The sequence below is a fragment of the Xenopus tropicalis genome, chromosome 2, assembly GCF_000004195.4.
Source record: "Xenopus tropicalis strain Nigerian chromosome 2, UCB_Xtro_10.0, whole genome shotgun sequence".
Lineage (NCBI taxonomy): Eukaryota > Metazoa > Chordata > Amphibia > Anura > Pipidae > Xenopus > Xenopus tropicalis.
Genome location: NC_030678.2, coordinates 74,477,311 through 74,501,129, shown reverse-complemented (window position 1 = coordinate 74,501,129; position 23,819 = coordinate 74,477,311). Strand labels below are relative to the sequence as shown.

General features: G+C 40.0%; 1 protein-coding gene across 1 annotated transcript; it reads left to right on the top strand.

The window, feature by feature from the left end:
- The first annotated feature begins 551 nt into the window (after positions 1-551).
- On the top strand, positions 552-18,383 carry sars1 (seryl-tRNA synthetase 1). The gene is given in 11 exon segments (NM_213687.2): positions 552-875; positions 2,668-2,738; positions 3,840-3,917; positions 5,691-5,849; positions 6,410-6,553; positions 7,243-7,398; positions 8,245-8,466; positions 8,632-8,761; positions 11,803-11,960; positions 14,551-14,680; positions 18,001-18,383. Coding segments are annotated over 11 exon segments (1,536 nt in total). The 5' UTR covers positions 552-739; the 3' UTR covers positions 18,153-18,383.
- Positions 18,384-23,819: the final 5,436 nt, after the last annotated feature.

Genomic DNA, 23,819 nt, shown 5'->3' with positions numbered 1-23,819 from the left:
CAGTGCAAAGCTCAAAGGCCAAAAAGTGGTTACACAATTAAAAAATCCACAGGAAATAAGCAATAATGTATAGGAAGTATTTAAAATAATCTTGGCAGAAGGTGTATGGAATTTTATATTTCTAAAGGTGAATTTACTCCTCTTACTTGCTTGTTTTATTTATTATACCCCAGTCAATGTCCAGTTACATCAGGACACGCCTCTAGCCCACCCCAACCCTGCCCAGTTTCCCACAAAGCCACTCCCATTTTCGGGTGATGTAGGACTATCCAGAAAAAATTGGAAACACTGGGTAGTATGTGATTGCATTAAACAACAAAAACGCTATTTTAACTTGCTTGATTGCTCAGAATACACTTTCCATTAATTTCCAAAGCAACCCGACAGGATTTAGCTGGAAAAAAATATGTTTTTAAATTTTTTGTTAAAAAGAAAAAAAAAAAACAATAAACCAATTCAGCAGTTTCCTCAAAACGCTAATGCGGAAATAAGGTACATAAGGTACCAATGAATGGAGCGCAGTCACTACGCATGCGCGGCAGAGCAGGGAGCGCCTGATACAGTGTTTGCGCATGCGCGGCATTTCCATTTTTTTTTTTCATTTTGTGTGACAGGATCCAGTTGCGCTTCCAGTGCGGAAATCTGCTCTGGGCAGAAGTGGCTCCACCTGTCATAGAGTAGTATCGGAAGCAAATTCATTTATCTCGGAGGTGGGTCGCTGAGCATCACTGCAGGCAACATGGTTCTAGATTTGGATCTTTTCCGGGAGGACAAGGGAGGAAACCCGGAGCTCATCAGAGAGACTCAGAGAAAGAGATTTAAGGACCCGGGGCTGGTGGATGCATTGCTGAACTCAGACACGGCCTGGAGAAAGTGTAAGTGACAGAATATTACGTACAGGCACATTGACTTATGGTAAGAATGCTTGATCTGCTGGCAGCTGCTGTTTAACTACAAGGCTCCTAACCATCCGGCTTATTTTGGCTGCCAATGATGTTGGGCCTTGTAGTTCAGCTGCAACCGGCGGCTCGGGAGATTGGGACGCGCATCCTATTATTTATAGGGAACACACATTGATCATTTGATAGTTGCAGTTGCAGGGTCCTTGATAGTGTTAGAGATACATGCACTGCTGGGCGTTTTACTGAAACCGTATTTATACTCCCACCGCAACTAACTGTATACCGGGGTCTCTGAAAGCTTCTGGGTTGCGGAGAGGTAGAGTGAAACACGGAGTTACACACAGACTTTATGTGTTTGTGTCCACGTGTTACTTTGTCTTCTGATGCAATCCTGCAGCAATGGGGGCGGGGCCGGCCGGGAGCTTAGCGCTCCTATCTGCCATACTGCCAAGTCCTGCTTCTACCACTGTGAAGACTCATGGAGCTACTAGTAGCAGTTACTTGTCACGGCTACTAAAAAAGACAATGCTGATCATTTACTGATAATTGCCTCTACCTGTGTTTTAGCAGAGGCAATTCTCTGTATTGTCAATGGCAGGGTATTTTCTGGAGTTCAGTAGCCTTGAAAAAGTAGCTGCTACTAGTAGCCCAGTGTGTCTTCACCCAAATCTACTAAACTAAGAATCTCCCAGAAATAGCAGACTTAGGGCTCTGGCACACGGGCAGATTAGTCGCCCGCGACAAAACTCCCTGTTCGTGGGTGACTAATCTCCCCGAGTTGCCATCACCTGCCATCCCACCGGCAACAATGTAAGTCGCTGGTGGGATGGCACACGCGGCCATCGGGAAATCGACGAAAAAGCCTCGTGAGGCAACTACGCTGATTTCCCGAACAGGGAGTTTTGTCGCGGGCGACTAATCTCCCCGAGTTGCCATCACCTGCCATCCCACCGGCAACAATGTAAGTCGCCGGTGGGATGGCACACACGGCGGCGCGATTTCGGGAAATCGGCGTAGTTGCCTCACGAGGCTTTTTCGTTGCTTTCCCGATGGCCGCGTGTGCCATCCCACCAGCGACTTACATTGTTGCCGGTGGGATGGCAGGTGATGGCAACTCGGGGAGATTAGTCGCCCGCGAACAGGGAGTTTTGTCGCGGGCGACTAATCTCCCCGTGTGCCAGAGCCCTAAGAATGTTTAACATAACTGTTCCTTTTCATCTGTAGCACGGATTCTTAATATAGCGCTATGACTTTTCAGAATAGAAATTAAATATGAGTTATGTAATCTATCATTAATATGTTAGGCAACCCCCAGTGAATTCAATCACTAAGTTTTATCCCCCAGGCCAGTGCTCCTTTAAAGAAAGAAGGGCAGTGCATACAGCAACCCTGTTCACCTGTCAACCATACTAACAGAAATAAATAACCGCATGTGATGCACAAAGTGCAGCTACAGGTAGAATTTGGTGCAAAAATGCGTGTGTGGTGCCAAATGGAGAGGGGTGGTTTGACTGCAACTTTTCTCTGCCAGAGGGTAGTTTTCTGTCAAAACACACATGTACCATAGCTATATGTCATGCGTAAAATATATATATAAATATTCTTTATTAGTAATTTGCTCCTCTTTGTATCTAAATAGAATATGTAGTTGGGGCCAGGTGTCTACTTGAATAGTATAGGTAAAACAGCACAGTCTGATGTAGATGGTACCTCTTATGAGTTACTTGTGTTTTGCAATTGTATTGTTTTGTTTGTGTCCTTGCAGGCAGGTTTCAGGCAGACAATCTTAATAAACAGAAAAATCTTTGCAGCAAAATCATCGGGGAGAAAATGAAGGTAAAATTTGATCAATGATTTGTATCCCTTATAAATGATTTACCTATACACATTCCTTGGTCATTCCTGCACATTCTACTACCTGTTGTAGCTATTTTACTATCTTCCCTTTGCTAGCCTCATAAGGTTCCTGTTTCTACATTTTTTTTTCTAAATTACAGCATTAAATTTAATGTTGTTTATGTAATCCACTGGTGGCATAGTCCTACATGGATGGATAAAGAGTCAGAATACCACCCTGGAAAACAGTGGTGAGCTTTAGTTTCAAATATCCCACATTGTTGGAAGTGGGGTCTTGGCGGAAGGGGAGCTGACTACTTGAGCATTGTTTCAGTGGTACATGTAGTCACTACCAGCAGTGCAATATTTATGGTTACAAATATTTTTAAAATTACTGTAAAATACTATATATTGGAAAGTTATTTGCAATCAGGTTTGCTCTTACTATTTCAAATTATTGGTTTACATCCCCTTTTAAATATGCAGACCCGATGATGCTCCTGTACAATTACCTCTTTCATGCTGGAGCAACACAAAGTTTTGTACAATCATATTGGTGTGTGTATGGCCACCTTAAAGCCGATAATATCGTACGAAACCTCGTTTTGTACGATATTTGGTGTGTGTATGGCAAGTCGGCGAGGGAACCGATATCGCAGGAAGCTGCTGATATCGGTCGACTCGCCGATCGATGGTCGCACGAAAGATCGAAAATCGCCACGTCTGTGGCCAGCTTTAGGCAAAATAAAATCTAGTGGCCAAATCATCTTAAAAATGGTGCTTCTTGGCTTTTTCAAACTATACCTTTGGACACCATGGGTAAACTCTCTGTAGTATAGTATTTATAATTATTTGTTGATGGGATGTTGGGAAAACTGTGGTCAGGATATATATGGCAAAGGTAATTTAGGCATTGACAAACAGAGCTGTGGCACATGGGGTGATTTCAACCACCAAAGTTTCTTTAATCTGTAGTCCAAAGCATTGAGGATGATGCATTTAAACAAATTGTTGCTTTTATTAACAAAGACAAAATTCCAAATAACTGTGTATATCTCTTGAGCCCTCTTTTCATTCACTGTTTTTTGTCCACTTTTATAGAAAAAGGAGCCGTTGGGAGACAGTGATGTTCTTCCTGAAAATATCCAGCTTGACCAGCTAACTGCTGAAGTTCTTAGTGTGAGTAAAGATCACTAAGTGTTATGTCTGTCTTTTCATTAAAATTATCTTTAATAGCAATATCTCCTGATTTTACGAGGGAGCATTTTTACCCAAAAGTATCATTTATTTTTGTTTATTGTTATTTTTATTTAAAATTAAATATTTTTTGGAAAGTGGTACCATTTTTAAGTATTCATGATATTGTACCCAAAATCTGTGAAAACCACAGATTATTTATATGGCTGTCAGTAAATTGTTTTTTACAGTGATATTCTGAGACCATGTGCAAGTGGTTTTAATTTTTTGTAGGTTTTCAGCTATTTAGCTTTTTGTTTAGCAGTTTCCAGTTGGAATTTCATCAGTTTTCTGGTTGCTAGGGTCTTGTTTACCTTAGGTTGTGAATGAGAAACTGGAATATGAATAGAAGAGGGACTAAACAGAAAGATAAGGAATGAAAAGTAACAATAAAAATAAAATTGCAGCCTCAAAGAGCAAAAGTTTTTTGGTTAGCAGGGTCAGTGACCCCCATGTGAAAGCTGGAAAAATGTAGAAAAATAAGGCAAATAATTCAAAAACTAAAGCTGGCCATACACGCACGGATAATATCGTACGAAACCTCGTTTCGTATGATATTCGGTGCGTGTATGGCAAGTCGGCGAGTCGACCGGTATCGCAGGATGCTGCTGATATCGGTCGACTCGCCGATCAGCCAGGTCAAAAGATTTTGATCGGGTGCCAAAGAAGGCGCCTGAGCAAAATCTGCCGTCAGGGCTGAATCGGCAGAGTTGCCATCAGTTGCCATCCCACCGGCGACAATGTAAGTCGCCGGTGGGATGGGACACGCGGCGGCGCGATTTCAGTAAATCGCCGAAAATGCCTCGCAAGGCAACTTCGGCGATTTGCCGACATTGTCGCCAGTGGGATGGCAATTCGGGGAGATTAGTCGCCCGCTAACAGGGAGATTTGTCTTGGGCGACTAATCTCCCCGTGTGCCAGAGCCCTTAGACTAAAGGCAATGACACACCAGGAGATTAGTCGCCCACAATAAATCTACTTTACTGCTGGCAAGTAATCTCCTTTAAATGCTTTCCCGTTAGCACTAATGTAAATCGTTGCTACTTTGCGAAGTAGCGTTATATAAATAAAATATATACATACATACATTAAAATAGACATGAAAAAAGGTCACCATTTGGTATAGTCTAATTGGCTGGCCCAAAAATACATGTCTAGATCAGGCATTACTACAAGGCCGACCCTGTTTTCCAGAGCATATAAGAACTCACTTATAGCCACAGAGGCAGTGGGCAACTTGCACTTTTCACTGTTGTGTGTTGCACCTTCATTAAATTACATTCATTAAATTACACTTTCATTAAAGGTGCTTGCTTCAAAATGTGCTCTAAACGTGCAAGCATAATTGTTTCCAATTTGGTGAACCAGATGCAATTATGTCAGATGCAGTGCAAATGCGTCTAGTGCGCAATGCCTGCTTGTGCCTGCAATTGACACTTGCATTCTGAGAATAAAATGCTTCATTGTGGGAAAAACAGGGCGACTGCACTAGAAATTACACTTTGGCAACTGCACCTGCAGATGTAAACAAGCCCTTTAGGTGTCCTTACTGTCAAATCTGTTATGTGGTACATTAAAAGTATTAAAAAATGAAACTACATGATCTCTTCATATATATGACTAAATTAGTTACCAACCCCAATATAGAATTGGAAGGGAGTATTAATATTATATTTGTGTTTACCTTCTTTTGTTGTGTCTTTCTTAACTCTGCAGGCTCTGTCAGTTACACAGATAAAAAGACTCCGGGTCTTAATAGATGAAGCCATAGCAGCAACTGACACAGAACGTATCAAGCTGGAGGCTGAGAGGTTTGAAAGTTTACGTGAGATTGGAAACCTGCTTCACCCAACAGTGCCTATCAGTAACGATGAGGTATGTTCCAGAATATGCAGTAGGAAGGGAAACCTTTCATCATCGCAATAATAATTTGTGATATGATGTCATGTTCATTTAACCCTCCACATTAATACAACAAAAAAATATTAAGTTGGTTCTAAAAATGCTAAAGATGCCATTCACAGCAAGGAGACAATATTCTAGTATTTCTAGGAAAAAGGGAAAGTTACTGTACCACCTAACAATAAAACTGAACAGTATGTGACCTGATCTGTTTTCTGGGATCAGTGTGCACAGCCGTCCATATATCCTACAATTCAAGGTTTTACTCAGCTTTTGCTGCATGACAAACAGTATTCAGACCAACTAAAACTGCATGTCTTGAGCTGGAACAGGGAACATTTACTGCTGAGTTTTAAACTGTCTCTGCAATATCTAAACAAGAAGTGTTCTGCATATTTTTTTTTAATTATTTTAATGCCCCTTTAATGATGTTATGGCTTTAATGTTTATGTGGTAGACATCATGTAATACTGCCCTAAAATAACATTATTCCTTCTGTTTGAATAACACTAAAAATAGATACCTTATTTCAGGACAATGATAATAAGGTGGAACGCACTTGGGGAGACTGTGAAGTTCGAAAGAGATACTCACATGTGGACCTTGTGGTTATGGTGGATGGCTTTGAGGGGGAAAAAGGAGCTGTAGTAGCTGGTAGCAGAGGATATTTCTTAAAGGTGAGGTTACAACATATTTAAACTTCGAAGCTGCGTTTACCTGTCTAAGTTACATGAGCTACTGGCTGCTGAGTACGTTTTTCAGTGAACTATACTGTGCCGTGTGAATATCTAAAATTAGTTTTTTACTCATCCTGTATGCCTTTGAAATTAAAATCTAAAAGTCCACAAAAAGCTGTTCTACTCTTAAGTCAAATGTCTGTCACACATTCAGAATGTTTCTTTAAAGGGAAACTTTAATAAAAAAATTTTTTTGCATGTGTTAATGAAATAATATTAAATTATATTCAACTTTCTGATATACATAAATGAAAAATGTTCAGTGGTTTATTGCTGTTTGTAATTGTAACTGAAAGAGGCATTTTGCTTGTCCCTTTCTGCAGTGCTGGTTTTGACACAATGTTCACAAGTTGAACATCATTTTAAAACTAGCAGCGCAAAGAATAGAAAACGGCATGCAAACATTGTTTACGGTATCAGTTACATTTCCGTTAACTTTCAAAAACTTTCTTTTGCTTATGTATATTGGAAAGTTGTTAAGGATTATATTTTCATTATGCAGAAAGGTTGATATGTTTGCGTGGAGTGCTTTTTTTTTATTCTATTTAGAATTAAATTACCCTTTTGTTTCTAGATATTGCATTGTGGAATTTTGTCTGTAAAACATTAAACTGTTTTTCATTCTTTAGGGTCCTCTGGTGTTTCTAGAGCAGGCCCTCATACAGTTTGCTTTGCATACCCTGGCAGAAAAGCAATACACCCCCATATATACCCCATTTTTCATGAGAAAAGAGGTCATGCAGGAGGTGGCTCAGCTCAGTCAATTTGATGAAGAACTGTACAAGGTACATGTATGATCTACAAAGTTTGCTTAGAGGGATATAATGTGCTGCTTAAAACCTAAGCCTAAAAGACCATCAAAAAATAATACGAGGAGACAATATTTAATGTTTTACTGATACAGGTATGGTTTATATTACTCAGAGTGCTTGGGACCTGGGGTAAAGGACCTTTCTTTAATTTAGAATTGTTTCGCCACTAATATGATGAATGTATGAATTCTAGTTAGCATCAATTGCAAGTTACTGTTTTATTGTTACAGAGAAAAAGAAATCTCTTTTTAAAAATTCGAATTATTTTCTTAGAGTGGGGTCGATGGGTGAAGGCTTTTTCTAGATAACTGGTTTCTGCATAAGGCATCCCATACCTGAAGTAGGAAGATTTTGTGACTTTTTTTGTAATAGGAGTTGAAAGAAGAAATAGCCTTTATGGTAAATGCTTCAGAATAGTGTTAATTAGTGTTAGTTGTGTATTGTTACAAAGTGTGGCTGTTACTCTTTAGAAGCCATCTGAACTTGACCTAGCAGAAAGGCTAGGAATCCAGTGCTTGAGTAATCTGTAGAATGCAGGATTTCATCTTGTAGGTTAAATTGAATGACCAATTTAAAGGACAAAGAAAGTTGAAATCACTAGGGGGTGCCAAATGTTAGGCACCCCCAGTCTTTACTGTGGACTGCAGCCCACACAACTTAATTTAAAACTTCACCCCATCCTTCTTGTAATTTGCAACTTTCTGGATAAGCAGACCCATACCTTAGGGGCTGCTCTATGATTTCCTGTGTTCAGAAGAATTACATATTTTGTTAGCAGATTTGGCAATTTCTTTACATTTATTTTCTTTATATTTAAAGGTGATAGGTAAAGGTAGTGAGAAATCTGATGATAACTCCATAGATGAGAAGTACCTAATAGCCACTTCAGAACAGCCAATAGCTGCATTACATCGGGATGAGTGGCTGAAGCCTGAAGAGTTGCCTCTACGATATGCTGGCATATCAACTTGTTTCCGTCAGGAAGTGGGCTCCCATGGAAGAGACACAAGAGGCATATTTAGAGTACACCAGTTTGAGAAGGTAAGAGCTTTCTCAGTTTAATAATGTATTCCTCCAATCCATATTTAGTTTTAAATATTTTTTTAAGCTTGTGTCCCTTTATGACTATCCCAGTTAACTTTCCTCTTATGCTCATTTATCTGTCCCAAAGGTACTATTTATTCTCCTCTTTTTAACTCTTTCCAGATTGAGCAGTTTATTTATGCCTCACCTAATGATAACAAGTCCTGGGAATTGTTTGAAGAAATGATTATGACAGCTGAATCATTTTACCAGAAGCTTGGCATTCCCTATCGTATTGTGAATATTGTTTCAGGTACTCAGATCAATATAGCCTGTTTTTAGCCTAATAAATAAAATGATGATAATAACTACCTATGTTGGTGGAGAGTTAGAGATAAATGCCCTATCCTTTTGATTGCTTTTAACTTTGATAAAGTTCTAGAGGACAGAGCACAGTCAGTGCCAGGAGCATTTCGTTTTTGCAGACAAGATCCTTTAGGCCAGTAGCAAAGTATATCAATTTTACCGCTGGCGTCGAAAACCTTGAGTGTGCCACTGGGCTTAGGGTACATCACGTGTTTTGTTGTCAGCATGACTTCTGGTGTGCAGGTGCAAAATGTTTTGTGCGTCATTTTCCCTATATATCATTTTTTAGCTCATTGCGAATTGATCTCTTGGATAGCCTAGCAAACCATTTAAAAGCTGGGGTAGGCAGGGTGAGGGGTTGACTGAGTGATTACTTTCTTATTGTAAGCAAATTATCTAGGTCAGTGCTGTCCAACTTCTGCGGTGCCGAGGGCCAGAATTTCTCTTGCATACATGGTGGAGGAGCCAGTTTTGACCACCCCCCCGCTTTTTAAACCACACCCACTTCAAACCACACCCATGTTATCACAATGGTGGTAGTGCAGCAAAAACCCAAATGCTTGGTCCTCACTGCAGGGATATCAACCATTATTCAAATGTGAAAGAATTATATTATGTCATATTAAGACACACCCTTAAATCCATATGCCTCCTCCTCCCATGTGGATAGCACAGCAACCCCCATATAATTACACACCTTAGGGACCATTTAATGGCTATTTCCAACTGATAACAAACTCCCAGAACAAACCCCTGCCAGGTTCACCTCCCACAGGCAGCATTGGGTAAGGCAGAGTATTGCACACACAGGCAGAACTCTGCCTGCCCTATGCTGCCTGTGTGTGCCATACTCTGCCTGTCCTGTGCTGCCTGCGTGCCATACTCTGCCTGCTTTACCCTGCTTGTGTGTGCCATACCTTCCCTGCCCTATGCTGCCTATGTGCCATACTCTGCCTACCCTATGCTGCCTACACACAGGCAGCATAGGCCAGGCAGTACATACAATGTCTGAGATGTGAACAGGTGAACAATGTGGGTGATTACAGCCTGAGCTTTCGGGGGTGACCCCTTCTTCAGGTGCAATACACACAAGTGAACAATTTACTCACTAAATACCTTAACAAACCATGTGACACTACCATGTGACCCATTAACCCCATGGGGTTTATTTATATGATAAAATGCCCATGTGGGGTCCCTTATGTGGGGCAGACAGCTAGAGCAATAAGAACCCGTTTAAATGAACATAAAAGTAATATAAGGAACTATACACCAGAGAGAGAAAAAGAAAAATCTGAACAAGAAAGTGGAAAGAAATATGTATCTGAATTATCTGTTGGCAAACATTTTTATGCAGCTAAGCATTCAGTGGCACAAGTCAGATGGGCAGTATTAGAACAAGTCCATTTACTTAGAGGTGGAAATTTGACTAAACAATTATTAAAGAATGAGGCAGTGTGGATTAAAAAACTGGATTCTCTTTCCCCTCAAGGTTTGAACGAAAGCTTCAGCTTGAAATGTTTTTTATAGACTTTGTAACTGTTTATTGTAGGATACTTGTGTAGAACATACTGATTACTTGCAGGATTCCTGGCTGGTATTGAACCTAGATCCTTAGCACTGCTTTGTGCAGTAGGTTGCTTATTTCAAGTTACAGTCCATAAGGAATGAATATAGGACAATATTTATGCATAATATGTTTAGTAATTTATGTGATTTTAGCTATTTAATAAAGGTTATGTTTTAGGTTTTCATGTCAGGACATTTACTTTCTGTGGCTGATGGTATAATACAGTGCTGTCCAACTTCTACGGTGCCGAGGGACGAAATTTCTCTACCATACGTGGTGGAGGGCCACTAATGGAAGCCAGTTTTGACCACTCACCTTTCTGAAACCACACCCACTTCAAACCACACCTATTTTATCACAATGGTGGTAGCACAGCAAAATCCCAAATGCTTGGTCCTTACTGTGGGGATATCAACCATCATTCATATGTGAAAGAATTATGTCATATTAAGATATACCCTTAAATTCCATATGCCTCCTCCTTCCCTGTGGATAGCAGAGCAACCCCCAGTACATAATTACACACCTTAGGGACCATTTAATGGCTATTTCCAACTGCTAACAAACTCCCACAACAAACCCCTGCCAGGTTCACCTCCCACAAGCAGCATAGGGCAAGCAGAGTATGGCACACACAGGCAGCACTCTGCCTGTCCTATGCTGTCTGTGTGTGCGCCATACTCTGCCTGTCCTACCCTGCCTGTGTGTGCCATACTCTGCCTTCCCTATGCTGCCTCTGTGTGCTATACTCTGCCTGCCCTACCCTGCCTGTGTGTGCCATACTCTACCTGCCCTATGCTGGCTGTGTGTGCCATACTCTGCCTGCCCTACCCTGACTTTGTGTGCCATACTCTGCCTGCCCTACCCTGACTGTGTGTGCCATACTCTGCCTGCCCTACCCTTCCTGTGTGTGCCATACCCTCCCTGACCTATGCTGCCTATGTGTGCCATACTCTACCTGCCCTATGCTGGCTGTATGTGCCATACTCTGCCTACAGTACCTATGTCTGAGGTGTGAAGAAGTGAACAATGTGGATGATTACAGCCTGAGCCTGAGGTGTGAACACTGCAGGGGTTGAACAATGCAGGTATTAAAAGGTGTGAAAAACACAGGGGATTAAATTTTTAAACAATACAGAGGGATTACAGCCTGAATCTGAGGTGAGAACCATGCAGGGGGGCAGGTATCAGTGATACTGATACCATTTAATGCTTACTCAAAGGTAAGCCATCAAAGCAGCCAGACAGGTGGGGGGCCACACAGAGGGGGGCCGCCAGTTGGACAGCACTGGTATAATATATCGGTTTCTAGCTGAATCTGTTACTCTTCAGTTGTATATTCAGGCTGCTGTTCTTTTAGAAAACTCAGTTCCTACTAAAAAGTGAATGTCCTGACAAGTAATTTCTTTTGTTTTCAGGCTCCTTGAACCACGCTGCCAGTAAAAAGCTGGATTTAGAGGCCTGGTTTCCTGGCTCAGGTGCATTCAGAGAGCTGGTCTCTTGTTCAAACTGCACTGACTACCAAGCCCGGCGGCTACGGATCCGATATGGGCAGACAAAGAAGATGATGGACAAGGTACCCATGTACTTCGCAAGGGAAACATCCAAGTTCTAAAATAAGGGACAAGGCAGATAAAAAAATTGCAGTGTTAATTGACCATTAATGCTGGACCTTGGTTATCTTGCCTATTAGACACTGTATGCCACTAATGCTTTGCTTTGTGTCTCCATTTCAGCCCCCCCACACACACGTTGTATGCCTACTCCTATTCAGGCCCTGCTTGCCATGCTGCCTCCCATATTTGTGCTACATGTATGGTAGGCTCCAGCACATGGCGGACTTTGACTGCCACTACTGTGCAGTCAGGATTGGTGCTGGGCATTTTAGCTGGCGCTTAATTAAAAAACACTGTGTGTTAGAGACCTGATTCAAAGTGCTTTAATGAATATGCACATTTTTGGGCCTGTACTTGGTTTTAAGGCCGTTTCAGTGTACTTTAGTAGGGTTGTGCATGTTTTCTGACATTTTTCTGCCAGCTGAAATATGCTATTGAAAAACTTTCCCTTATGTCATTAAATTCAGACATTCTGAATTAGCCTCTACAGTACAGGACATACATATGCTTGTAAATAATGGTATGATAATTTTCAAGAACAATATCTCACTATTCCAAATACATTATACAATCAGAAGTAGAGGGCACTGACACCCCAAATACATTGAAAATTTCGAGGAGCTGTGGGGACATTAACCCCAAATACATTTTATATAGTGTGAGGTAATGGGTCCTGACATGCTAGGCAACCTTTTACCTTTTTAAAAATATAGAAATGGAAAAAGCTAGCACCGTCCTCACTAACTATGCACTTTCAACTTGTAACTGTCTACACTCCTATGTTAAGATTGTATGAAATGGAGTAAGAACACTGAGGTAACGTGCAACTGAAGTAAAATTGTACAAAAAAAAAAAAAAAAGGAGAAAAAATACAAGGAGACACCCAAACAGGTGGTCCCTGTCTAGACTTCAGAATTGCTGCACCGTTAACCCCAAAAAAGAAAGAGAAAAAAGGTGAAAATTATAATAGGCAATTCACTTGATCAAGTGTCATGGGACATTAAAACTTAACCTTTATTGGTAAAAATTAAAAGAGTAAAGTATATCTAGAAATAATCCCCATTAAAAATCGCCTGGGGTGATATTCAATTAAAGTACAAACTATGAGGTATTATAAGGCTGCTCAGAGTTAACCTGCCTCATTCAATTCATTAAATGTATCAGCTTAAAAAATAACTATTGTATCAAACACTCTCCACAATTCAAAGGCCCCGTAGAGGCAGCCAAGGAGAGATTGCAAAAACACCTGCAACAATTGTTGCGAGATTGTTGCCAAATAAGGAGAGCTCGAGTCCCGTTTCCTTATGAGCTATATTAACTGCTGAAACAGGGTAGGGGATTCAGACCTCGTGGTAGCTGTGTTAAAGTACAGAACTCTTTCAGCTACAGGCTACAAATTCGGCCGTTTTCTGTGCCCCCCACCCCACCATGAACCTCGTGGTAGCTGTGTTAAAGTACAGAACTCTTTCAGCTACAGGCTACAAATTCGGCCGTTTTCTGTGCCCCCCACCCCACCATGAGCCTCATGGTAGCTGTGTTAAAGTACAGAACTCTTTCAGCTACAGGGGTGGGGGGGGCACAGAAAACGGCCGAATTTGTAGCCTGTAGCTGAAAGAGTTCTGTACTTTAACACAGCTACCACGAGGTCTGAATCCCCTACCCTGTTTCAGCAGTTAATATAGCTCATAAGGAAACGGGACTCGAGCTCTCCTTATTTGGCAACAATCTCGCAACAATTGTTGCAGGTGTTTTTGCAATCTCTCCTTGGCTGCCTCTACGGGGCCTTTGAATTGTGGAGAGTGTTTGATACAATAGTTATTTTTTAAGCTGATACATTTAATGAATTGAATGAGGCAGGTTAACTCTGAGCAGCCTTATAATACCTCATAGTTTGTACTTTAATTGAATATCACCCCAGGCGATTTTTAATGGGGATTATTTCTAGATATACTTTACTCTTTTAATTTTTACCAATAAAGGTTAAGTTTTAATGTCCCATGACACTTGATCAAGTGAATTGCCTATTATAATTTTCACCTTTTTTCTCTTTCTTTTTTGGGGTTAACGGTGCAGCAATTCTGAAGTCTAGACAGGGACCACCTGTTTGGGTGTCTCCTTGTATTTTTTCTCCTTTTTTTTTTTTTTTTTTTTTGTACCTTTTTAAAAACCAGGCAACCTAAAGAGTAGGTTTCAGCATCTTGCAGGTCAAAATTATCTCCTAATTTGTTTGCATTGCTACATAGTAGAATAGATCTGTTGTATATGTCAGGTAGAGAACAGTTAAGGCTGTATCTGCCTAGAAGAATTTAACCAATACTGTGCTAGCTATATCTGCAGCACATGATCTTGCATAATAAACTGACAATATTCCCTTAAACATAACTATAGCAGCGTAATACATATTTGGACTCATAACATAAGGAAGATTTAGGCAATGATCCTTTTTCATAGATTAAAAATAGAAAAAGTGTCATATCTAATATGAAATATAAATGCAAATTAAAGTACAGTGAGTGTTACTCCTTATGCATGTCTTTTTTTGTCTTACAGGTAGAGTTTGTACACATGTTAAATGCCACCATGTGTGCCACGACCCGTGCAATTTGTGCAATTCTAGAGAACTATCAAACCGAGGAAGGGATAATTATACCAGAGAAACTCAGGGACTTTATGCCTCCAGGTGAGTTTTATAGATGAGAGAAAATCTGAATGTTTCTCCTAATAACCTAATATTGTCAGTGATGAGCTATTATGCTGGAACATGTTTGCATATGTAAGGACTCTTTAATATTGGTAGAGGCCATAGCTAGTCCTAATGCATTTTTTGCCTTGCAGAGGTTCAGAGAATACCAACCATCCAATTTTAGCAGCACACACAGGAGCTTCAAAGATTGCCACAGATGCTTTTAAATTGCTTAAACTTTATTTAAACATCCATAAAAATGCTTTAGACCTCAGGCATTAGAAATAGATTTGTAAAAAGTTAAAGCTTTTTAAAAGTATCTATTGTGGTCTTTGAAGCTCTGGTGTACGCTGCTGAAATTGGATGGTTGTCGATATCTGTGTCTCCCCATATTACGGACATAGGGTGGCTTCACCTGGGTCAGAGGGAGGAGTGATTAGACTGATTGGTATGATTGCTATCTAGCCATGTGGTTATATCTAAAACACAAGGTTCAGGGCAGAGCACACCCGAACCAGGAATAACCAAAAATAAACATTACTAAAGTGTCAAAGTCCTGCTCTGAGTTAATGTTAATGTCATTATATATAGAGAATACACAACAGTCTAGTGTGACCCTGAGAATGGGCTGTTTGTGCATGGATTAGTTGCAAGGCACAGAAAACAGCTCTGGCAGGTAAAAGGGATCCCTGTACTTAAAGGGGTTGTTCACCTTTGAGTTAACTTTTAGTATGACGTAGAGAGTGATATTCTGAGAGAATTTGCAGTTGGTCTTCACTTTTTATTATTTGTAGCTTTTTTATCATTTCTGTTTTTGTTTATGTGCATAACACTAAGGGGCACAGCTGTGCATCTTTTGGAGGTGTTGAGTTTAAAAAAAGAAGGCACATTTACTTGTGCTCTGGACACAAAGTAATGTATCCGTCAGTACAACTGCTTCTAGCAAAGAATTCCATAACTTTACCTTTCAGTGTGCTTTATTAATTTAGTGGGGCCTCTCTCCATTGTCTGCAATATGACTGGTCATTCGCCAAATGTGGTTAATATATATGAATGAATTAGGTTATGTGTATAGAATTTAATGCACAAAATAGCTGCTAACATTTTGGGTCGGCATTTAATAATTTAAATGGAGGAGGGTAGTCCAAGGTAATATAACATCTAGATACTTGTGCAAAGAAAATCATTTTCAGTTCACAGAAATGGCACCTATGCATGTATGGTATAAACATTTTGTGTTATTACAGCTTTTCTATCCAGTGAGTCTTAGGGAATGAGGTAAATGTGACCAACTAGCAGAAGAATAATTCAAAACATATGGGCTCATTTATGAACATAGGTCTGATTGGTTGGAACGGGCAATTGAAGGAGGAATTTTGTGCATATCTTCGTAAATCTTAATCTCTTGTGGCCAAGCAGTGTTTTACATCTACTTAAAGTTGTTTAAAGGCCAGGAATAAGTTTTACCCCCAAATAAAGATAGAGTAATATAATTATAGAATATATATTATATTATAGAAAACCGTTTTTTTTTCCTTGTTAAAGGTGTAAGTGAAGAGCAAATGTTGCCTCTTTTGTTCAGTAAATATTTGCTTAATATGACCAGGAGTATGGTAATGTCATTAGGGGTGTGTGAGTATATGTAATCAATATATTAAAGACATTAAGACATTTTAACCAACTAGTTATAGCTGGTCTAGCCAGTCCTATCCTTACTTTAATCTGATTTATTAAGAATTCTGTTCTATTCTATTATACATTATACATTTTTTCACAGATGTGAAATTTCACTCCTTGGTCATATCAAACAGGCATTTACTAATTTAAACTATGTAAACTATACACATATTATATATGTATGTATATATGTGTATGTATATATGTATATATGTATATGTGTATGTATGTATGGACAGAGAGCCGCACACACAAGAACTTAACGATAAAGTGAAAAAAAAATTTTCAAAAAAATCCAACGTTTCGAGTACTAAAGGTCCCCATACACGGGCCGACTATAGCTGCCGATATCGGTCCCTTGGACCGATATCGGCAGCTAATCGGCCCGTGTATGGGGAGAGCAGAGCGGCCTGGCCGACCAATATCTGGCCTGAAATTGGCCAGATCTCGATTGGCCAGGTTAGAAAATCAGGTCGGATCGGGGACCGCATCGGCTCGTTGATGCGGCCCCCGAACCGACTGCCCCATTGCTGCCCACATAATCCGATCGTTTGGCCCCAGGGCCAAACGATCGGATTATTTTTTTTTTTTACCTAAATTCTCCCCGATATCGCCCACCCGTAGGTGGGGATATCGGGTGAAGATCCGCTCGCTTGGCGACATCGTGGAGGGGTGGAGGGGTTTGGTCTTTTGGTTTGTCCCTGAGGAAGAGTACAGTTAGTACTCGAAACGTTGGATTTTTTTGAAAATTTTTTTTTCACTTTATCGTTAAGTCCTTGTGTGTGCGGCTCTCTGTCCATATATTGCCTCATTTTAGCCAGTACCCAGGGCATTTGAACTTTTATAGGGTGTGCTCCACTCCTCCTTGTGTGTGTGTGTGTGTGTGTGTGTGTGTATATATATATATATATATATATATGTGTATAGTTCAAAGTAGACACAGCACTCACTGAGCTAATCACAAATAAACTGGACTTTATCATAGCCATAGCAGCTTAACTTTAAGCATAGTCATTAATAAAGACATGAATCCATTCACTTGTTTCAAGATTAAGAGTAAGCCTTCTCAAATATACAGTATAAAGTATTTTAATCGGTTTTCTGGGTAACCATGGAAAGTTTCATAATCCAATCATTGTAGCAAACAACCATCATTCACTGTAAGATGTGTAGAAAAGGCAAAAGTAAGAAAAAATTTAAAAATGCCCCCTTTAATCTATTATGGGCTAATGTATTTACTTGATAAATTCACACAACCTTTACCTTTCCTAATAGAAATTCACCATCAACCTCTCGCCTAGCTTGGAGGACACTTTCTAAAATCATAAACCACAAGTCTTAAATAGTATGTATCTTCTCCACAAAACCAGTAACTCTGTTTATGCAGAGGGTATCTCAGTGGGCTGGTTATTTGTTTTGACTGCTCATATGAAGAAGGAAATAGAATGTGACTTTTAGTGCAAGAAATTGAAAAATGTTTCCCACGAAAAACTATACATTGAACTTACAACTGAAAAAGAGGTATACTGTCTCTTATATGTAGAAGGAAAACATGTTCATGAGTAATAAAGGAAAATGCTGCGAAAAAAAGAAACATTGTTTTAGGGGTACTTCTAAATTACACCTGTTTTTTTCCTTAGGTCTGAATTATATAATAAAGTTTGTAAAACCAGCTCCAATTGACCAGGAACTCACCAAAAAACAGAAGAAGCAGCAGCAGGAAAAAGGAAAGAAAACAGAAAATTGTGGTTTAGATAATCAAATGGAGAACATGAAAGTTAATTCAGCTTAAGATATTTGGCCATCACACTGTATACCCTTTCTGTCTTGTATGCTGCGTCTTGCTTTTAACTACATCTCAACCATCAGATCATTAAATTATTGGAAATCTGAAACATCTCTTTCCCTTACCTGTTACTCATTTAAACTGTCGCTGCTAAATATTAAGGGAGACTTTTTGTGTTTCTAGACTATGGAGGTTAAGGTTATAGTTTGAAAAGCATATGAGAAACTTTGAAATAAAGTTAGTGATTCAAGCAGTTGTGTGAAGATGTCACAAATGTAACTTTATTAAAAGAAAGATTATATGTCATTTAGTGGAACTGTAATTTTTGGGTAACGATTACTGAAATATACATGCAAAAGATGTTAGTATTAATGCAAACTAGACTTTTCTAGGAAGAATGGGACTAGCATAAAAAACCCAGAATCCCTCTTGCTTGAGTCGAAATATGAACATGCAAATTTAAGCTCTCTGCAGGCAGCTCAATTTCCCGCTTTAAGCAGTGGACTTGGCTATAAAATAATATGCTATTTTAAATACTTGAAAAGACTTCCGAATGACTCTTATTAGATTTTGAAGATTAGATTTTAAAGCTTCTGTAATATTATAAATCCATGTCTAGGAGGCCCTTGCAGTTTACAGGAGGAACCATCTACCTTATAGGCAAAGTTTTGATTGCTTTCTATTTCAGTATTGCTCCATTATCAAATGGCTGGTTATACAGTTTTCTACCGTCATAATAGAGACATCAATCTCTTGGCCCTTGTCCCAGAGTTTGCATTGGTCATCGTCAGAAGGTTACTAGGGCACAAGTGAAATGTCTTCTGAGAACTGACTGTTTAGTGACTGAACTTTGTTGGCCTTTTGCAGCTGACACCTGTTTGACTTTTTTCTAGACCAGTACCCCTGTCCAACTGGAGGCCCGCAGGTCTACCTTCTGTAGCCCCCACAATAAAGTCTGGCTGCTGTGAGCGACTTGTCGCTGGAAATCTCCTTTTAAAAATTGCAGCGACTCTCTCTCTCTGTGGGACATTAGCCTTAGGGTATGTAAGATTTAAGGTAAGATCCCTGCAGTGAGCACCAACCATTTGGTTTTTTGGGGTGCTACCCAGGGCCGCCATCAGGGGGGGTACAGGGTGGGCAATCGTCCCAGGCCCGGTGAGTATTGGCTCTTAAAGGGGGCCCGGCTGTCAGCACCTAAAGCTAGGATCTTTTCCTTTACCAAGGTCACTGCACTGCTTGGCCCAGCCAGCCCCCAGCCTGAATAGGCCCATCCTGGACTAGCCCAGCCTTCCCCCAACCCAGATTGGCCCAGCTCTCCCCCATAGAGAAACAATAGAAAAAGATCAAAACAAGGCAAGAAAAGGTAAGAAAGTTTTGAGAAGAATAATATGGTGAATGGGAGAGTGAAGAGATTGGGAGAAACAGAAAGGAAGAGTATGTATAGAAAGCCAAAGAAGTGAGGCCAAGGTAGCAGCAGAGTTGAGGGTGTGGGTGAAATTTGGACAAAGAACTCTGCATATTTTGCCCTGGTTCTATCTCTAAATAATCAATTCCAATTATTCTGCACCTCATACAGTCAAGCAGAAGGATATTTTCCTCAGCCAGTACTGCTCCATCCCTGCATCCCCCACCCTGTCTATGCCTATATGAACTGAGGAGTTCAGTAAATCTGTGTAATGCTAGGCTCCCCTCTACAGCCCTTTCCCTGTGCTTTCCTAAAGCGTAATGTGGAAGGCACAGGGAGGGGGAAGCAGCTGGGGAACAAAGCCTTACACAGTTTCACTGAAACTTCCTCATTTCACGTCAGAAAGGCACAGGGGCTGCAGAGGGGAGCCGCGCATTACACAGGTTTACTGAAACTCCTCCGTTCATAGGCACAGGGGCTGCAGAGGGGAGCCGCGCATTACACAGGTTTACTGAAACTCCTCCGTTCATAGGCACAGGGGCTGCAGAGGGGAGCCGAGCATTACACAGGTTTACTGAAACTCCTCCGTTCATAGGCACAGGGGCTGCAGAGGGGAGCCGAGCATTACACAGGTTTACTGAAACTCCTCCGTTCATAGGCACAGGGGCTGCAGAGGGGAGCCGAGCATTACACAGGTTTACTGAAACTCCTCCGTTCATAGGCACAGGGGCTGCAGAGGGGAGCCGAGCATTACACAGGTTTACTGAAACTCCTCCGTTCATAGGCACAGGGAGGGGGATGCAGGGATGGAGCAGCGCTGGCTGAGGCAAAGTAAAAATGACCTTTTCTACCTGACGTTTACCTACTGCATCCAACTGCATACAACTGGGATGTAATCTTGCAAGATTTCGGCTATTTTTTTCCAATGGGTTTTGCACACAGACTTTTCAGAAAGTCGGCTTGTGCACAGTTTTAAAACTACTGCATTTGGTACTTTTATTAAAAAAAAAATAAAGTATGTTATTATACTTACAAGGGTTGTCCACCTTCAAGTTAACTTTTAGTATGATGTAGAGAGTAATATTCTGAAATAATTTGCACTTGGTATTCATTTTATATTATTTGTAGTTTTTTAATTATTTCCGTTTGTTTGGCAGCTCTCCAACTTGGAGTTTCAGCAGCTATTTGGTTGCTAGTATCCAAATTACCTTAGCAAACAGGATGTGGTTTGAATGAAAGAGTGATATATGAATAGGAGAGGGACTGAATAGAAAAATAAGCAATATAAACTAATAACAACAACAACAACAACGTATATAGTAAAAACCACTATGCAAAATTTGGGGACCCTGGTTTTAATAGTATCTGAATGGCAGAAATGTAAATTTCCCCAATGAATGTCACTGAGTGACATCTGATTGGTGGTTGGTGGCTCCGCCCACCTTTTCTAACCTGGAACTGCAGTTACCCAGTGACTAACTCTGCAAAGTTTAGGGACGCTAGGATTAATAGTTAAAGAACGGCAGCAGTTTAAATTTAAACCAATAAAAGTCAATAGGTAAATTGTGATTGGTGGGTGTGCCCACTTTTTCTAACCTTGAGTCGAAGTCACCCAGTGACAAACAGTGAGCACCGTGGCATAAGTGTGAGAATTTAAAATGCATTGAATAAAATTCAATGGATGAAATCTGATTGGCTGTTGGTGGCTCTGCCAACTTTTCCTAGCTTTGAACTGCAAATACCCAGTGACTAACTTTGGAAAGTTTAACAACCCTTGAATTAATACTTAAATAATGGCATCAGTTTAAATATAAACCAATGAAATTTAATGGGTGGAAATAAATTGGCTGTTGGTGGCACCACCCACCTTTTTCTAACCCTGAATACATGGTCATCCAGTGACTGACTGTGCAAAGTTTGGGAACTCTGATATAAATAGTGTGAGAAAGGCAGCATTTTAAACCAAAAATATTCAATAGGTGAAGTCCATAAATATTGTATTTCAAACTAAAATATGCCTATATCTTTTGAAGATTTAAATAATAGTTAAGTAATTTTTACTAGTACTCCAAAACATCATAAGATTGGGATGCAACTGTAGCTCCCAGACATCCAACACATTTTCTGCTTGATTTTCCTCCTTTGGGAGAAGCTGCCACCATTTAAACTTCTCTGTTCTTGAGAGGGCTTTGCAAGTGTTATGCTAAGTACTGTTATTTGGGTACTGTATAGGGAGGACTTTATAATCCTCTTAATTTTTTATGCTTTATGAATAACGGTGAGGAGCTGAATGTAGGCTGGAGGTAGGAGGAAGGTAGGAGTATTTTTAATTAGAGTTGGCACTTCCTTACAAAACCACATATACCATAATATGATTAAAAACACACAAGTGATTTTTATTTACTTATAATACAGAGAAAAAACTTTCTAGGCAGTACATTTATAAGTTTTGGGTAAAATGTTGGGGTTAAAACTTAGAACAGCTTAACTTCCTTAAGAGTTAAGGGTAACAGTTAAACAAAGTACATTTTGCATAAAAAGTATTTACAAAATTTTGTTGTCTCAAGGAGTCTCACACAATTTAAAACCTCTTTAGACCAAACTCTGTCCAGATGTATATTGCCCGTATACTAAATTGTCCGTTAAGGGGTTAACAGGTTTTAGGCTCGCATATAATGAAATAAAGACAAATGGCCAGTAGAGTAAAGTGGAGGTATCACCATTAGTCAAGCACCGCCACTTTTATACTAAAAAGAATCATCCTGGCTGGGAACTTACTCTCTTAACAGTGGGTAGCCTCCCTCTGCACCACTTCTCACCGTGCGGTTGTTCCAATGGCATCTGACGTCACACGCCTCCTGGAGCTACAGATACCCACTACAGACAAAGTTTGTTTCAACGTGTTTCCCGCGCATGCGCTTTTTCGCTACATTTTTACACGGGATTAGGTGGAGGAAGGCGGCTCACTATTATAAAACACATATTAAAACACATTTAAAGGAGAAAGAAAGGTAAAAACTAAGTAAGCTTTATCAGAAAGGTCTATGTAAATACAGCCATAAGCACTCACAGAAACGCTGCACTGACTTCTCTGAAAAGATTAGTTGTGTCTAATTCCTGTGCCAGATACACACAGCTTTCTGTTCTCTGCTCTTTCCTGCTCCCCCCTCCCTCAAGAATGCTAAGAACTCACTCCCCCCTTAGGAATGTGGATCTGAGACAATCAGCAGGAAACTGACTCATAGGGGCAGATTTACTAAGACACGAACGCTCAGAGTGTTCTTTTGGCCGAATTTTTTGTACAACTTTTTCATAGTCTTGCACGACCTTTTCGCTTGCGTGAAAAAATCGGAAAAGTTTTCCTGTTGTTTAAAATCATTTGGTATGAAAATTTCGTGACTTTCGGATCACCAATACGATATTATCGTGAAATTTTCGTATCCAATCCGAATTTATCCCATTCAGGATTCGAACTCACGTTTTCATGAATGTGCACCATAGTCTTGGTCTGGGTCTTGGTGCAAGAGTGAGGCATTATGGGAACTTTCTTTACAGAGCTTAGCATTTTTTCTTCCTGTTTGGCTTCTGATCATCTGAACGGGAGAAATATGGGGAGACTTAAAGGAGACATTTTATATAAAGTTCATATTCAGTTAAAATATTCATCCTCCCTCAAAATGTGAAATGATGCAGAAAGAAAGATAAAGGGGGGGTGAAACGGACTGCCTGTGACATTGCTAAGCCCCGCCCACCCTATGCATATTCACTGCACTTTAAGTAGCGGGCCAGAAGAGTCTAAACCGGAAGCTGGCATAAGGTCTGGGTAGAGCACAGTTTTCAAGCAGTTATGGACATATTTGAACCCAAAGGTATTAAAATAAAAGCACTTCCTTCTATTTTACATTATTTTACATGATTTAGTGCATTGTAAAAATTTAAGGGCACTATTGGGACAATTGAAGGTATGCCTGCAGCTTAGATTAACTCTTTATTAGCCTTTCCTTGTCCTTTAAATTATAATCACTTTCCCCCCCTTTCTTTTTCTTTTCTTTTCTTTTTTTTCCCATTCTACATATATTTTGTTTAAGACTTGAGTCTATTATTCACATTGGCGATGATTTAGTTGTATATCATTATTCAGAGATGTAAAGGTGGAGCTTTGAGTCATTTTTAATTGCTAAGCCAAATGGATTTTCCTTAATTTGGATCTCTATACCATAAGGCAAGTAATAATCATTTAAACATTAAATAAACAATCTGGATCCATG